Below are 12,080 nucleotides of genomic sequence, written 5' to 3'. Positions count from 1 at the left end.
TTTATCCCGTCGACCTATTATATATAATATATATATCAAATAAACAAGTAATTTTGTTTTCTGAATTTAGTAATCTTTCATAATCTTTGCTTGTTTATGATTAAAATAACTATTTTCAATTTCAAATTAAAAATAAAGAATTAATTAAAACTTATTTTCAACTTACCTTATATGTGTATCGATCAGGAAACACCTTTCCACATCTTTTACATTTTAAAGGCTTATCAGTATTATGTAACTTTTGCATATGAATTCGGAGATCAGTCTTTCGGCCGCAAGTTGTTGGACAGAGTTCACACTTAAATACTGGTTTATTTCCTGAATGAATTAGTTTATGTGCTTTTAAACTATTTGACTGAGTAAATTTAGAATGGCAGACATTACATTCATAAGGTTTCTCCCCTGTGTGTATACGAAGATGGCGTTTTAATTTATAAGTATCTGGACTTGCATAAGTACAATGAGGACACTGGTAAGGTCTTTCTCCTGTATGGCATCTCATGTGTCGTTTCAACTTACTTAATTCTACGCTAGCATAATCACATTCAGTACAATGGTGTGGTTTTTCATGAGTATGTTTATATCGTACATGACGGACTAATTCTCCCGAAGTAGTAAATGCAGCTGGACAATCTTTGCAATGATGAGGTCGAGTTCCAGTGTGGGTATTCACATGATTTTGCAAAGATGCTAAAGTTTTGAAACCACGTTCACAAACACTACATTTATGAGGACGTTCTTCTGAATGAGATTTCATATGACGTGAAAGCAAATAACGTTTTGGACTTGTATAATTGCAATAATTACACATATGTGGTTGAGCTATTTGTTGACTCTTTTTAGGAGTTACTTTTATTGCATGTGTTTTGGTCCCATCAGCAGTAAATTCAGTCGACAACAATTCACTATGTTTTTCACCTTCATTAAAATCATACACTGACATATCCAAACTAAGTTCTTTTTCACCTTTAGATTCATCTGGTTGTGACACAATTAAAACATAACTAACTTCGCCTGGGTTAGTATCAGAAGGGACAATAGTCACTGTTTGATAAGAATTTCCTGTATTCAATATTACCTAAAAAAATTTAATTGTATATAATAAATAAATTTTATGCACAATAATTTTCAAACAATATTCATTGTATCTTTAACATTACTGAAGTAAATTCCCTATCAACAATGTAAGATTTGTATTTGTATAAATTACAAGATAGTAATGATATATTAAATTAAGACAGAACTAAAATTGCTTTTTTTTCTGAAAGCCAAATACTGTCTAATTGTATTTTTAAATATTTATGAAAATGTTTTAAGAATTTTAACTATTAAAGATAATTTTCTAGTAAGTCTAATTCTATTCATTCAACCATAATGCAATTGAAACATTTAATAAATTAACTTTGAAAACTAAAGAAAAGTCATTCTTGATAATTTGAGAAATGAGTGTTATTTTATAAATCATAAATGATATTTCATGATAACTGATGACAAATTTTAATTACTATACCTGATTATTTCCATCAATCCCATTATTTGCAGCTTGCTCTGCAAGCTTAGCTACCATCTGAAGTGTACCATCATCACTAATATGAATCTGTTGTCCATCAGCAGTAATTAATGTTGATCCTGAAGCACTAGTGATTGGTACAGTCTGCTCAGTTTCTGTCCCATCAGGTTGCTTTACAACCATATGAACAGATTGAGGATACCTATTTCTACAGTTTATTGTTGAATCCTGAGTGTTTCCATCCTGTTGAATTAATATTTTTATGCTTAATTTATATCAAATCAATGTAAATTTATTTTAAAATGTTACTGTTATGAAATGTAATAAATAAAAGAAACCTGTTCTTCTCCAGTTTGTATCTCATTTCCTATATTAGGCTGCATAGCAATAAACGTTGGTTGATCCTGTGTATCTGTACTTCCTGAAGTATTGCTTTTCCTTTCCATGACTTGTAATAATTCTTCTGTTTTCTCTGAAGTAATCTATAACACAAATTTTTTTAAACATTGTTTTTAAGCAATATATACATTATTATAAAAACACTACATATATTATTAATATTATTTAGATAAATACTTCTTTAAAATAATATATAAGTAACTTTCTTACTTACTACTAACTTAAAATCAAAGTTTTCTAAAAACTTAGTAAAATTTTGATGTTAAGAATAAATTAAACTCTTGAAAATGGACACGCAAGTCTAAAAATGTTTGAATATACACTTTACATATGTTGACCTCAACTAACATAGTTCCTTTGATATAACACCCTAATATATTTTAGTGATTCATGTATGACAAAACCAACAAAGAAAAATGTAAAAAGAATTAGAGAAAATATAAATATTAAACATTTATGTTTTATCAAAAGCATTCTTTTAAATCTATACTATAAAATTCTGGAAACCTTATATACTCAATAAATGGAACGCAACGGCACCATGGTTCCCACTTCACACTTTCCTATCATTCCTTACTTTTCTTCCCTCTTCTCACTTCCTCTAAAACTCTTCATCCTTCCTTTTCAAAGGCTATGCCGTAAGGTTCGGTCTTCTAACACTTTTAAACATATATTATATCATATAATGAGATTTGCTTTGGAAGGAACTTTTTAAACATTCGAATTTTTAGACGTTTAGTGTGCAGGTCCATAAATAAAGAATTACAATATACTGTGGTACCTCAGGATACAAATGCCCCAGCATACAAAATTTTCAGAATACGACATGAAATTCGAACATATTTTTGCTCCACAATACAAACAAAAACTCACCATACAACATTACCTTAGTTTGTAGCGGTTCATTGATCTCAGTCCGCGTGTTTGCTTCATTGTGGAAGGATCTCGCTCGACAAAGGAAATCTTGAGGTATTATCAGAAAGTGACCGATTTTATTGAAAAGAAACATCCCAAAAAGGTTCACACTAGCTGTATTGCTGCTCAGAGTAATGATATTTGCCTAAGTAATTTTAAAAAGTAGGCTTTGCCTACTTTTTAAAATTACTTAGGCAAATATCATTTTTTAAATGTTTCTAAAATTACTCTTTGGATAGATATTTTACCAAGCGACCTCTATCCAGTGAAAGTGCTGGTGGAAGTGAAGGAAAGGAAAGAAAGCAAAAAGCAGTGAATAAAAATTAAAAAAAATTAAAATATATATATAAATATAAAACAACAATAATTTTTTTATCTTTTCTAAGTTATTTTTAAATTATTGTTACATTATGTTATGTAAGTTAAGTTTTAGTATCATTTCCCTTCTCCCTCTCTTCTGCCACCAATTTACACCTCCACCATTGTCTATCCTCAAAGGTAAAGTGCAAATAAAACTACATTTTTTAAAATTAATTATTATTCTATTATGGTTATTTATACATTTACAACTACAAAATGCACTTTTCAGTGTTTTCCTTGTAAAGTACTAAGTTATTTTTACGCCTTTTACAACGATTAGCGGCACGACTTTGTGCCAGAAATATCTGTTACCTAACAGGTACTTTACGTGGATTTGCATTAATGTGCCAGGCCTGGACTTTAAGCATGCACCGAATTAAATAATGACAAAATTAGTCAAAAACCAATCCAATATTTAATAATAATTCTAGTAATAACTATGTACAAAAATTTAATAATGTGAGCCACCGGGAGAGAAGAGGAGTCCTCTCCTTCCGGTCAATGGTCGGTGACCTACTTTCTTGTCAGAGATGGTAGTAACGTTCGGTTACGCGTTACGCGAGTGGAGGAGAGTCAGAGGGGTCAACGAGAAGGCGTTGGCATAGTCGAATAAAGACATCATTTTTCTAAACTAACAATTTATTACAGACAAATAATAAAACAAACGTTCTAACACGATAAGTCTCATTTGCGTATGAGAGAGAGAGCTTACAATAAAGCGTTCATACCTCTTGCGATGATAGCGAAGGCCTTTAATTTCTGAAAGGCAGGATCCAAGTTGAGGGTTGGGATCGAAGGTCTTCTAATATGTGGTGCGGCCATTTAGAGGGAAGCGAATGTTCGTCTTGATGATGCAATGGCGACTTCTTGATCAGCGACTCCCCGGAGAGGGGAAGGAGGATGGCTTTTACACCTTTTTGGTGAGAAAATTCGTCAGGTGATCAATTGTTTTAGCAGGTGTGGGGTTAAAGGTGGTGTTAGAATGACAACAATATGACGAATTTCGCCGATAACTGTAAACTATTCACGGATTGATCGTAAGAATGTTTATAGTTTAACAGAAAGAGTTATAATTTTCTCATGCACCTCAAATTTCGTTTCTGCAGGTGCAATTTCCAGTTAAAGGAATTTATTAAAAAATTTAAAGGATTAAATGCTTTTATTAACTTCGAATTTCACAATAACAATCAACAACAAATTTATTCAAAGAAAAAAAATCAATAAGAATCAACCCGACAAAACTCAAATCAATCTATTTGCTAACTTAAATCTATTCCCCTTTGGAACTCGACAAAAATTTCAAAGACTTAACTTATGTACAACAATTCTTACGAACTAAGGTCCTAATCATCACCTCAATATAGTAGGAACCTTTTTCCTCAACTCTCAAGTCTTTCTCTAATCTTCAATCCACAAATCAAATAACTTCAAAATCGCCTTGGAACCACTTTATCGCTATCGGACACTTCTTCTCGTTTGCTGCTATGAAGCTCACCACACTTGTTGCTAACAAAAGCTCACCTCGGTCATCTTCACTTGAGGTTCGGAATTTATACTGTGAGGTGACGTCACAATTCTGAGTGAGATCACTCCCCTCATTTACATACTTATTGCTAACAGTCAACTATTCCTTTCAGCCTATTTCCCGGCAATACTCGCTAACCTTTTACATTATTCTTTTTTTTTTTACAATTTTTCAGGATGTTTTATTCTTTAAGGTTTAGCAAGTTCCTAAGTTATGTTTGTGGGATCTCCCCCCTTCTTTTCGGTGCAGACTTACTTTTTCCACTCGGGAGCACAAGTGTGTGCGAGTTTTTCTACGGTGCTTTTTTTGTCAATGAGTTGGTTCTTTCTTCTATTTTTAAGTTTCTAAGGTGATTGGTGAGGAAACCTTTGTCCTAACAAAACATAAGCCCCAAACAAAAATAGAATAACAAGCAAAATAAAAAATAACTAAAAATAACGCTCGGACTTGGTTCCTTACATCCTTACTATATATATATATTTTTTAATGTACTACTTAGCTTTAATTTGAGTGTTTTTTTTGTGTTGGAACGAATTACTTGGTTTTACATGTAATTGTATGGGAAAAAATGATTCACCTTATGACATTTTCATGATATGATCTCAGTTTTGGAATGGATTAATTTAGTATCCTGAGGTACCACTGTATATGGATTACTTGTACAAATATACACAAACACTATAAATACATATAATACATGAATAAATAAATACATTAACACAACTGCTAATATAAAAAAGGCCACTATTGTGCCCAATTCTTTAACTGTTCGTCCCTTTTTTCCATACTAAAATATTCACATTATGCCCGCTCTCCCATGCCGCCAAGACTCTACTTGATTATCTGAAGTTTCTTGCTTGTCCTTCCTGGTTGGTCTTGTGTATTTGCCATGCTTCTGCATATTTTTGTTTGTTGCTGCTCCTATTTCTTTGTAAATATTGCTTAGGGGTGCAATGTATTCCAACACTTCTATTCTTTCCTGCTCATTAACTTCGTTATCTCTATTTTTCTATTGTTAATAATGGCGTTTATCACATTCTGGCTGATTCCGCACTGCCTAACTAGTTCTTTGATGTGATCTAATTCTTTAATTCTGTCTTGTAGTTTGCTACAGTGTGTGTACGCTCCCTTTATAAGCACCCAGAATGCTGCTACAGTACTTTAAAAGTTGCAGGGTCGTGGGAGGTCCATGATATTAACTGGGGTTTTGTAGTAATTTCCCCTCCTTCCTCTACTTTTATTGCTATGTCTAAGAAATGTATAGTTTTATCGTTCTCATGCTCTAGCTCGAGCTCTAGGCAGAACTTGTTGGAATTGTTGAATGTCTGGTTTATCTTTCCAAATAATTAAGACGTCATAATAGCATGCATATACTAAAACATGTATTGTGTACTTCGCTAAGATGGCTTTCTCTAGTCCTTAATCTTGCCTAATGCACCTGAAATGGAACTTCCCATTGCCACTCCTCTATGTTGTATGTATGTTATTCCTTTAAAATTAAAGAGTGACAAATATGTAGCAAGATGTGTCAGTTCCAGTACCTAATGAGACTCAAACCCGCAACCCCCTCTTACCATGCAAACATGTTGCCAGTTATGCTACCTGGACCTCCAATCTTTGTTTCCAGAACTATTAATTTAGACATATAACATATATATAAACAGTAATTCTTATTAATAAGAACATTTTAAAAAAATAAAAAATGCATGAAAACAAAAGATGATTTAATCTAAGTACCTAAATATTTTTAATTTTAAAAATATTTAAGTATTTATCCTCTTTAACTGTTTGAATAAATAAATTAGTATCCATGGGTATAAATATTTAATAAATGTAGAAGTATTAATAAATGAATACACGATAAATTTTTAAAATAAATTATTTTCTGCATTTAATTTGATTCATTTATATTATTCTGAACAACACATAGAATCTGAAGTATTCAAAATGTTTATACACACACACACACACATATATATAAATATATATATACAGTAGAGCGTCGATTATCCGAATCAATTGGGGGCTGGGGTTGTTCGGAAGATCGATGTTTCGGATGACCGATTATGTACGAAAAAATATATTAATTTATCCCATCTTGACATTTTTCTCCGTTGCGTGTCGCTTTGCGTTGAATTTTCGTCAATGTTAAGCCTAACGAAGACTATTGTATCGTTAAAAATTATTTTTTTATTTTGTACAAACAAAATAAATATATTGAAAAATATAAAAACAATAAAAAATTATACTTCAGAAGTTAATTTAGTATCAAAACGTAAAATATTTGAGTAGCCCAAGACATAGCCAAAGATTGCAGCGCCACAGCACTGGTGAAAATTTAAATTTGCCGATTGGAATTCTTTCGGATGATTGACTTTCGGATAATCAACGCTCTACTGTATATTGTACAGTACAACGCTGTACTGTCGTAAAGCTGAGGCTGCTGTTTTCATTACAAAAAGAACTGCATTTTGTTAAAATATTTATTATAAATTTTACATTATATTTATTAAATATTTACATTTCTTAACTGGAAATCCAGACATCAATTAAGATGACTTTTCAATAAATTTGCTGTTGCATTATGATTACCTGATCATGACTTCTATAGTGGTATTCCCCTATATGGTTTTCACTGCCAGACTGTGTTAAATAATATGCTGTTCTCCCAACATCTTGTATGATATGTTGTACACTGTCAGAGCTTGCTGTGTTGGAACCATCTTGAATTTCCTTATTAAAAGTAGCTAAATAATTTTGTATGTCAGTAATAGATTCACTCTCTGAAGCAGCACTTTTAGAAGATTCCATTTTTTTTCTAATTAAATATAAAAATATTTTTATTTTATCACCATTCTTCATTAAATTATTTTATTGCAAATTAATTACTAATGAAATATTTAAATTAAATAAAGTACTATTTAATATTTATATTTTATTCTTTACTGTTATTCACTAACCTAATATTTACCTAAGAATTGAGATTTCTCTACAGTAAATTATACTGTTAATTTTTAAATACAGCATAGCATTATCTAATATCTGTTCACCAAAAGTTTAGCAAATAGAGTCTATATAATTTTTGTGTTGTAATTCATCATGTAATCTACATATTTAAAATAGAATGTCCGTCTGTCTGTCTCTTCTCTATACACTTCAAAACCTTTGAATGATCTGCACCAAATTTTTTATACTTACTCTCTAGGAACTGTGCAGAAAATACAGGCTAATATGAAACATGGACATCCCACTCCTCCCAATTTCATCCCATTGACACTTCATGATAAACATAATAATAAAGACTACGATAACCAAAATTTTAATATGGTTTTCATTTTAATATTTGCCCTTGTTACTTTTTGCCTGGGCAGCAGTGAGCATTATCTGTTACTGTATCATAAATTACAACAACAGAGATAGTTACAAAAATAAAAAATTTATTACTAATTTATTTAATATGACAATTGACAATAAATGTTGTCATGCATTTTTAATACTTTTGTAACCACAAATATTGTATTGATCTTAAGAATTCATGAAGATTATAGCTATAAATCAAACAGCATTGGTTGAGAATAATAAAAGATAAATTGTTAACTATTATTTTACTGAAACTTAATGATATCATTTATAATATACAATTAAAATGAAAGTTGATTCAATAGTGTCTTGTATTGTATAAGAATTTAATTTGTTTATGCTCATCCACAGTTATTAAAGAAATCAAAAATATCTCACTATGTTAAATGAAGTTACACAAATGTTAGGGTCATACACGCTTATAAGTTGACTCACTTCTTTTAAATATATTTAGCAAGTTCAATGTTGACAAGGCCTTTGTGGTGGACTCTTGGTGCTCACATAGCCACTTTTTTTATTTGTCTTGAGGTTGTCCTAATATAATGACAAATAGAACTTTGGGTAGGATGAGCGATTGCAACACTATAAACTCCAGAATGTTCTAAGAATTTATGGACTAGTCTATCTGTAACCACTAATTTTTCTAAAAATGAGAAGGTGTAATCAGTAACAAATATTAATGCTTCCTAAAGAGTATGATTTTAAAAGTAATTTGCAATATGGAAGATGCACAAAAGTTATAGGATAGTCTGTTGTATAGAAATAGTAGAAGGGAACATGAATCCGTGGACCTTACTATGTATGTACAGTACCTGAACTTAAACTAAGCAGTGATAGCATCAGGATATCCTAACTGGATGTCCTAATGGATAACTGGATTTCATCCTTGCATTATCTAGTATTTATTTCACTATTTACTGTAGAGACTGAGATGCCTGATAAACCAATTTCTTTTTCAGATTTGCACATTTTTCATAGAAATTAAAGTATAGAGTTTGGCATATCTCATAAGTTCAATGCTCCACTAACTGTTATTCCTTGTAACTCATATCAACTGCTACTCTACAACATAGTCATAAGCTCCTTAATATGCAATGTACTTTTTAACTTCTAAATTACACATATTACTCAAAAAGTTAAGTGTCATCCAGTTAGGCTATCATGATACTATCACTGCTGAGTTTAAGTTAATGTACAGTAATATTAATACAAGAGTCATGATGAAAGTTTCCAGATACAGTAACCATGTTTATTCTTAACTTGCAAGAAAACCAGCTCCAGGAGCACTGATACCAGTCTTCTAAGTAGTATGCCATGGTGTCTCTGTACACAGCAACTACCTCTTCTGGGCTTCCAAAAAGGCATTCCTTGAGGACCACATTGACTTTGGGAAACAGAAAGAAGTTGCAGGTTGCTACATCTGGACTATAAGTTGGATGAGTGACCAACTGCACTCCAGAGTTACTCAAGTAATCCACCATTCTCATTGCTGTATGTGCTGTTGCATTATCACAGTGCAGAAAGTCTATGAAGGATGTCATTAGTGATTTTCTTGAAAGACTTGAGGAAGACAAATGATGACCTATCACTCAGCATTAGCTGTCCTTCTCAAGGGCTATGATGGCACCATGGCTCTGTCTTCCAAAGAATGTCGTTACCATTTTCTGACTGACACTTCTTGGACATTTTACTTTGACAAGTAGTATTTAATCTAGGGGTCCCCAAACTTTTTATCCCGTCGACCCCTTTATAGAATATTTGCCTTCTTATTGACCCCCAGATTATGTATTTAACAAAAACATTAAATCATTTTTGCATTTCTGATGTTAAGCGATAAGGAGACCTGCATAACAACCCAACAAAAGAATTTATAGTTCCCATCTATATATATAATCAAGACAAGTTGATAATAATAATAATAATAAGTGCAGAGCCCAAACGGTTAGGAGTTGAAAGTTGAAATTTGGTACACAGTTATAGTCATGAAAATGCACACTAAGAAGGGATTTTTCGAAATTCCCTCCCGGGGGAGAGAGACAGGATTAAGGTTTTGACAATGGAAGTATTAAGTAACAATGGAAGTATCAACAATGGAAGTGTTAAGAATGGAAGTGTTACGTAACAATGGAATTGTTAAGAGAAAGCGACGTGCAAGACGCAGATGCAGTTTTTTCATTTTGCGGGAAATTGAACATATTTTTAGACCCATCTAAAAATTCTCTAATTAGTCCAGAAACAGGAGGACCGAATTCTTGCATTCTGTGAAAACGGGTAAGGTTGACTATAACGTAATAATTTTAATCTTCGCTATTGTTACTTTTGCCCGAGCAACGCCGGGCCTACCTGCTAGTTTTTTATAAAATTCACCCAATAACATTAACAGAAATAGGAGTTAATTTCCAATGATTTATAATCTTAAAAAATAATATCAAAATTATGGATAAATGGAAATTTGCCTATAGTTCTTAAACCGTACATGTCATAATACGTAAAATACGTATTATTTATATTATTTATATACATAAATATTTTACGTATTGCATAATATGTAAAATATACAATTATCTTTGAAAACATAACAAGTTACATAGGTGTATAAGCTTAAATCTGCTGTTTTTTAGTCAGAAAAACACACGTTTTTTTCTTAGAAAGCAAAAACAAATTTATTCAAAGTACTTTCCCTCACTAGTGACACATTTGTTCCATCTCTCGGGCAATGTGTGGATACCATGCCAAAAAAATTTCTTCTCTTTCGAGGCAAACCACTCATCAAGCCATTTTCGGACGTCTTCGTAAGAATCAAAGTGCCGCTCAGCAAGCACGTGGCCCATCAATGAAAAGAGGTGATAGTCGGAAGGGGCCAGGTCTGGTGAATAAGCGGGATGGGGTAGCACCTCCCAGTTGAGTGTCTCCAAGTAGTTTCGGACCAATGTTGACACATGCGATGGTGCATTGTCGTGGAGGAAAATCAGCTTGTCGTGTCTTTGCTGATAATCCGGCCTTTTTTCACGCAGAGCACAGTGCAATTTGATCAGTTGTTGGTGGTAGCGGTGAGCATTGACAGTTTCACCAGGTTTCAACAGCTCATAGTAGACAATACCCTGCTGATCCCACCAAACGCACAGCATTGTCTTCCGTCCAAAGCGATTTGGTCTTGGGAAAGATGTTGATGGTTTGCCTGGATCAACCCACGATTTCTTGCATTTAGGATTCTCAAAATATATCCATTTCTCATCGCCAGTTACAATCCGATGCAGAAATGACTTTCTTTTTTGTCTGGCGAGCAAGATTTCGCATGTGTTTTGGTGTCGCTCCATCTGCCTATTGTTCAATTCATGCGGCACCCATTTTCCGATCTTCTGAATCTTTCCCATGGCACATAGACGCATGGAAATGGCTGGTTGAGTAACACCCAATTGCTCGGCAAGCATTTTTTGCAATTGGGTATCGTCCTCATCCAAAAGAGCCTGTAGTTGATGGTCCTCAACCTTCCTGGGCCAATTTTCATGCTTCTTGTCGCTCAAGTAAAAATTTCCATCTTTGAACTGACAAAACCAATCTCTGCACGTGGTTTCCAATAAAGCTCTGTCTCCATAAGGCTCCACAAGCTTGATGTGCTTTGGCAGCCGATTTCTTCAAATTAAAGCAGAAAAGCAAAGCTTGCCGCATATGCTCTTTTTCTGGCACAAAAGTAGACATGATTACAAAAAAGAAAAATATATGTTGTTGTATGAAATATCTGATGATGTGCACTGATTAATGTTGACAGACGTCAAAATCATCAAAAAAACAATATGGCGTCGTCATGGTAACTTAATACGCTCGCTTACGCCATCTACTAGCAAACAACGGATTTAAGCTTATACACCTGGTATATTGGATGAAAAAACCTTATACTGTCATTTTGCTACTACTACTGAATGCCTTAAAAATAGGTTAACATAACTTTTTATTAAAATAGTTGATATTAGTGGGATGGATGTGTCCAAAGAGAAGCAGCAAGTTTATTGA

At 32.8% G+C, this 12,080-nt stretch overlaps 1 protein-coding gene across 4 annotated transcripts in view; it reads right to left on the bottom strand.

Moving 5' to 3' along the window:
• Positions 1 to 7,549, bottom strand: part of LOC111625231 (transcriptional repressor CTCF-like) — a 23,290-nt gene extending 15,741 nt beyond the window's left edge. For all 4 annotated transcript variants that reach the window (XM_023368317.1, XM_023368319.1, XM_023368320.1 and 1 more), the window contains exons 1-4: positions 7,302 to 7,549; positions 1,849 to 1,992; positions 1,511 to 1,753; positions 167 to 1,078 (exon numbers count right to left, since the gene is read on the bottom strand). In XM_023368317.1, the coding sequence (XP_023224085.1) occupies positions 167 to 1,078; positions 1,511 to 1,753; positions 1,849 to 1,992; positions 7,302 to 7,520 (1,518 nt within the window). In that variant the 5' untranslated portion in view covers positions 7,521 to 7,549. The remainder of the gene's footprint in view (positions 1 to 166; positions 1,079 to 1,510; positions 1,754 to 1,848; positions 1,993 to 7,301) is intronic.
• Positions 7,550 to 12,080: the final 4,531 nt, after the last annotated feature.

Source organism: Centruroides sculpturatus, unplaced genomic scaffold (assembly GCF_000671375.1).
Source record: "Centruroides sculpturatus isolate CEXI.00-Female unplaced genomic scaffold, Cexi_2.0 scaffold317, whole genome shotgun sequence".
Classification (NCBI taxonomy): domain Eukaryota; kingdom Metazoa; phylum Arthropoda; class Arachnida; order Scorpiones; family Buthidae; genus Centruroides; species Centruroides sculpturatus.
The sequence above is the reverse complement of the archived record's forward strand: the minus strand, read 5'-3'. Positions and strand labels throughout refer to the sequence as shown.